Source organism: Telmatherina bonti (genome assembly GCF_933228915.1).
Source record: "Telmatherina bonti genome assembly, chromosome: 6".
NCBI classification, from domain to species: domain Eukaryota; kingdom Metazoa; phylum Chordata; class Actinopteri; order Atheriniformes; family Telmatherinidae; genus Telmatherina; species Telmatherina bonti.
The window spans coordinates 38,490,638-38,496,285 of record NC_136624.1 but is presented as its reverse complement, the minus strand read 5'-3'; the positions used below and the strand labels follow the sequence as shown (position 1 = coordinate 38,496,285).

The following is a 5,648-nucleotide window of genomic DNA, read 5'->3' as shown; positions in this document are numbered from 1 at the left end:
TGGACATCTTGGACGGAGGGATCCACAGAGGCAGCCAGGTCAGAGGACCGAACCGACACGGTTTCAACATGAGCTCGCCACTGCGTGCTGCGTTTCAGTCCCTCGGCGCATCTGGCACGTCGCTCGCTTCACTTTTAACGCGCTCGACCCTCTCCTCCATTCTGTTTTGCTCTCATCATGAAGCTGGCAGCCCGGCTGGTCAATGGGGACAATCCGGCGACTGGCTTATAACTAAGCCCGTCCCTGCACGCGGAGCAATGGACTGCAGTTTTACTTGAGCCGCGACATGGAGAATCCAGCCAAGTATCTCTCTTCGGTGCAGGGTATTGATTCTGTGCCGGCACCCCTCGGAGAGGTCATGTGGAACAGCACTGAAACAGAAGCAACAAGCGACGGGAGGAAGGACATGGTGGTGCGCACAGTGACGGGATGCCTCCTGTCCCTGCTCATCCTGTGGACCCTGCTGGGGAACATCCTGGTCTGCTCCGCAGTGCTGCGCTTTCGGCACCTGCGGACAAAAGTCACCAACATTTTCATCGTGTCCTTGGCTCTTTCGGATTTATTCGTGGCCGTCCTGGTGATGCCATGGAAAGCCGTGGCAGAGGTGGCGGGGTACTGGCCGTTTGGCACTTTTTGTAACATCTGGGTGGCTTTTGATATCATGTGTTCCACTGCCTCCATCCTTAACCTCTGCATTATCAGCGTGGATAGATACTGGGCAATCTCCAGCCCCTTCCGCTACGAGAGAAAAATGACCCAGCGAGTTGCCTTTGTCATGATTAGCATCACTTGGACGTTGTCTGTGCTTATTTCATTCATACCCGTCCAGCTAAACTGGCACAAAGCCACGGCTGATGATGTGGCTGGGGCGCACAACTCTTCCACAAGCAGGCAGATAGAGGAAAACTGCGACTCCAGCCTGAGCAGAGAGTACGCCATATCCTCCTCACTGATAAGCTTCTATATTCCCGTAGCAATTATGATTGTAACATACACTAGAATTTATCGGATTGCACAAATACAAATTAGAAGAATAGCCTCGTTGGAAAGGGCGGCGGAGCACGCGCAAAGTTGCAGGACCAACAGAATAGAGTGCCAACACCACAACACCTTGAAAACGTCGATCAAACGGGAAACCAAAGTGTTTAAAACGCTCTCCGTGATCATGGGCGTCTTTGTGTGTTGCTGGTTACCCTTCTTCATTCTGAACTGCATGGTCCCGTTCTGTGACAGGCCAGCCACAGACCGGGACGCGGGTCTGCCGTGCGTAAGCGAGACCACATTTGACGTCTTCGTGTGGTTCGGCTGGACCAACTCCTCCCTGAACCCCGTCATTTACGCCTTCAACGCTGAATTCAGGAAGGCCTTTGCCAGTCTGCTGGGCTGTCGCTATTTCTGTTCAAACACACCTGTGGAAACTGTAAACATCAGCAACGAGCTTGTCTCTTACAACCAAGATACCCTCATCCACAAGGAAATCGTGAACGCATACGTGAACATGATCCCCAATGTGGTTGAATGTATTGAACATGACGAAACTTTTGACAGGATTTCACAGTTTTCTCACAACAATGAAAACGCCACCGACTCCGTTTGTGACTTGGAGGACTGCGAGGCAGACATCAGTCTGGACAGGATGTCTCCATTCACACCTAACGGATTACACTGACTCCTGCGTCCTGTGCGTGACTGGATATATGGACCACTTCATCATCCATTCAGCTCCTTTTCCCCCAGAAGCTCCAAGGAAGCCATAGGTCAGGGCTGTCTGAGCTACTGAGCAGCAGCCCTTGCAAGTGTGATGAGAATTGGAGGGAAGTGGGCTCAGCTGACCTGCTCATTGACACTTCAACAGGACATGTCTCTGTAGCCACAAAGCCACCCCGCCACTGCTTTGCGTCATGTATGAGATGTGATGTTGTCCTGTCCTGGAAAAAAAAAGTGATGTGTAGGTGTTTATTTACATGACAAGTAAAGTCTGTGTTAATTTGTTCAATGTTGCTGAAGCTGTCGTTTACTTAAAGGCTTTACTTGGAGCATAGGTGTCTAATGTCCGTCAATTTGGAGGGGAAGTGTAAAAGCTCACAGAGGATCCATAAAAGAAACTTTGCTGCTTAATAACCTCATGTGTATCTAGTGCCCGCCTTTCCACTGAGTATGAAAATTGAGGGCAGCCTTACTGACAGTGCAACTAAGATAGTCAAATGCAGTCATTTCAGCGCCTTACAGTGAAAGACAAGTTTTGAGACATGCAAGGAATGTGTCCCAGGGAGTTTAAGTTATACGATGCCAAAATGCATTATTGAAGTGTTTTGCCACTGCAACCACTCCGGTGACTCCTTCAGCACACCTGCTCTCTTCCAAGTGGACTATTACGCAGTTTGATGCAAACATAGAAAGCCACAGGCTTTGACAGCGTGAAGTGTGATGCTAAAGCACAAAATCTAATGTGAATATTGGCTAAAATCAGCCTGCATGTACTGGCGTCTTTTATCCACAGTGAAAATGTGAATAAAACCAGCAGAGACATTTTAACATGTTTAATTATTGCTCTTTTCTATTCTGCTTAATTTGTTATCGAGGCCAAAACAAATGTAACGTTTCAACCTTATCAGCCACATTCATCTTCTACTGAGCAGAAAAGAGAAAAATCTGAGACTGTCTGACAGAACATGACTGAAGACTTTAAGGAGTGAATCAATAACACAAGACACATTTGGTCTGCAGAGTTTTGTCAGCTTGAGGAATTAATTCTCTGGTTTGCCCACACATGTGCAGCCTATGGGCCAGCACAAGTGGATGTCATATGTCACCTCTCCCACATCTTTATACTGTGCAGATGACCTGATCTGAATGTACTGCTGTCCTTTAAATGGTGAAGTGTGTCATCATTTGTCTAATAAAATACTGTCATGCAGAGAGGAACACAGTGAATCAGTGTCGTCCCAAACTACTGTATCATTTGGTTTTACAAATGGAAAAACAATTCAGGCTGAAGATTTTTCAGGCTTTAGGCTAGCTTGTATTTTCAGTTGTTTAAGGAACGACTTTAAAAACATTCCTTCTTTTGGTGTTTTGTCCTTTTTGGATTTTTTTCCAACAGCAAATACTGACAGGAAATGTCAGCAGAGAAACAGAGAGTGAGGGGGAAGAACATGCAACAGAGATCTCCTGCAGGCTCAGTGGACATTGTGGTTTTGTTGTGCTTCTCCTCAGGACACTTTATTAGTCTGACGCGTTTTCCACAGGTTCAGAAATCTGATCTTTCCTCTGGCACACGCAGAGCGATCTGAACCCTGCATGTGTGGCACAGTTGTGTAATTAAAAGAGCAAAAATGGAGGAAAAGTAGAACCTGAAAAATATTCATTCTGCTTGTTTTTGGTCTCTATTACTCATCATTAATACTCCTTTTGGAGCAATGCCACAACTTTATGTAGAAAAATAAAAATACTCAGAGCAAATGAAATAGCATCATGCATCTGTATATCCACTTTGTTGAAGTGCCAGCAGCATCTGTTGGTTCAGCCTGTTTCTACAGAAAAAATCCACTGTGTGCAAATCCCATCACTGCTTCACCACCATGTCTTCAACACACACTCTAACAAACCACAAAGAAACTTGAAGTAAATCCAGATGAATGCATTTAACTCAAACTATGTGCTGCAAAGCGGCTCTTTGTTGGAAACTGACACCCAGACTGAACCGCAAGGTTCAAAGCAGCTATAAAGCATCGATGGCTGACAGAAAGTGGACAAATTAATATGTGAAGAATGCTGAATTAACAACGCAATATCTTCCTGAGAGACATTTCAAAGCGACATGGAACAAAGAGAAACTAGAATGCTGCTAGGAGAGAGCATCCCCCCGCCGAAGCCCCCTGGGCTTCTTCGTCACCTACCCAACGATTCCATTAAATCTGGCCTCACATTTCTTGTGTGAGCTTAGAAAAAGACAGACAGAAGGAACAGTTGTTCTTGAAAACATTGGCTAACTCCTCTGCCATCCAGAGGGAGAACACTACCTGTGCCAATTATTTCGGGCGCTGCACTCGTCTCCTTTAAGTCTGCTTACTGGAGGACATTTACTGCAATGTGTTCGCTACAAAAACAAGATAAGCAGTTGTTTTCCTCACTTTTTAAAACTTGTTGACCACTCAAGTAGGAAAAATATCCATTCACGCACTCATCCTTACAGCAGAGGACAAAGCTTCGGCGTTCTGCAGAGGAACACTTGACATGTGGAGAGAGCTGGGATCTCTTGACCTTCATTGTTGAACACCTGCTCTGACTCTTGAGCATCTCCCACCCCCTCATGCAGGTGTCGGATGAACTAATGAGAGATTTTCATCAAAGAGAAACTCTACTGATCCAACACGTTAAAGTCTCTTGATAAGCCATGAGAAGTTTGTAACAAGCAAGTGCAGAAGAATACAAAACTGTAAACTTTTGTAGTTTCAGTGGTTTGGAAATCTGTGCGCGTATGAGTTCGGTGACTTCTGTAGTCTGGGGGCTTCTAATTTTAACCCCCCAAACTGTACAACCAGTCGGCCAATAGTCAAATTGACTTCTGGGAAATCTACTGGAACCATTGAAACATGTTTCTTCTTCTCATCATATGAAGATATAAACATATTCATGTAACTTTCAGGAAGTATTCATCTGCTGTCAACTTCCAACTTAAGAGAACAAAATGCAAGAACCAAAAAAGGACTTTAGCTAGGTTTTAATTTCCAGCAAAATATCTTTATGTAGCTAATTTAGCTTGAAGTTTTGGCCTTTTTTGGATTTGGTTAGTTGGATTGTATGATGCTTTTTTTTTTTTTTTTTTAGATCTAAAAACATTTTCATAGACATTTCATCCCCCAATTTTAATAACTTTTTTCTAGAGGAATAAGCATAAAAATAACATGAAATGAAAATGTTTAAGTATTGTAAAATAACTTAATTATGTTTTATTTGCTTTGAATCTTTATAGAAATATTTTTCACATCCATGTCTAATATTTATTAATAAAATGAAACTAGATCATATTTGATAATATTGTATGTATACTGATTGAAATCTTTTGAGTTGAACAAGTTTTAAACAGATTTGCAAGTTAATGTTTCGGAGGAAAATGCACAAGAGAACAAGCATAAATTCTTAAATAAATAAACTTGCACATTTTGACACTTTGGTCAACTTTGTTGTTTTTAAAGTGCATTATACATAAAGTTGCATAAAACAGAAACACAGTAGATGCATATTTCCTTTAGCTGAACAAATCTTATTCGAGAAAATCTGAAAATATCTGTAAAACCTGAACATGGCAGTTTAGTGACATATATGGAGCTTGGAACTTGGACGAAAGCACATAAATTGTCCGTAAGTGAGAGACAAGCTGAAGCTCTGATGCTGTTCTTCATCGTTTTCGCCTCCATCCTAATGATCAGCGTTCATCCCAGAAGATGAAAGAGATGAGAAGAGGGGTGGCGAGTGTTCAGCAGAGCACAGTCGAGTTTGTTAGAACTGAAACATCTCACTAACAACTCATCAGCTCTCATTAAACTCTTGATCACAGGTGAAAAACTGGTGTAATTTGACTCTGCATTTTTAAGTCCTGCTTATCTCGCTGCTGTGATAAAGGGAGAAAGTTATTTTTGATATCT

General features: G+C 43.1%; 1 protein-coding gene across 1 annotated transcript; it reads left to right on the top strand.

The window, feature by feature from the left end:
- Positions 1-258: 258 nt before the first annotated feature.
- On the top strand, positions 259-1,669 carry drd5a (dopamine receptor D5a; the record flags this gene model as incomplete). Its single annotated transcript, XM_079241661.1, has 1 exon — positions 259-1,669. The coding sequence occupies exon 1, from the start codon at positions 287-289 to the stop codon at positions 1,667-1,669; it is 1,383 nt and encodes a 460-aa protein (XP_079097787.1). The 5' UTR covers positions 259-286.
- Positions 1,670-5,648: the final 3,979 nt, after the last annotated feature.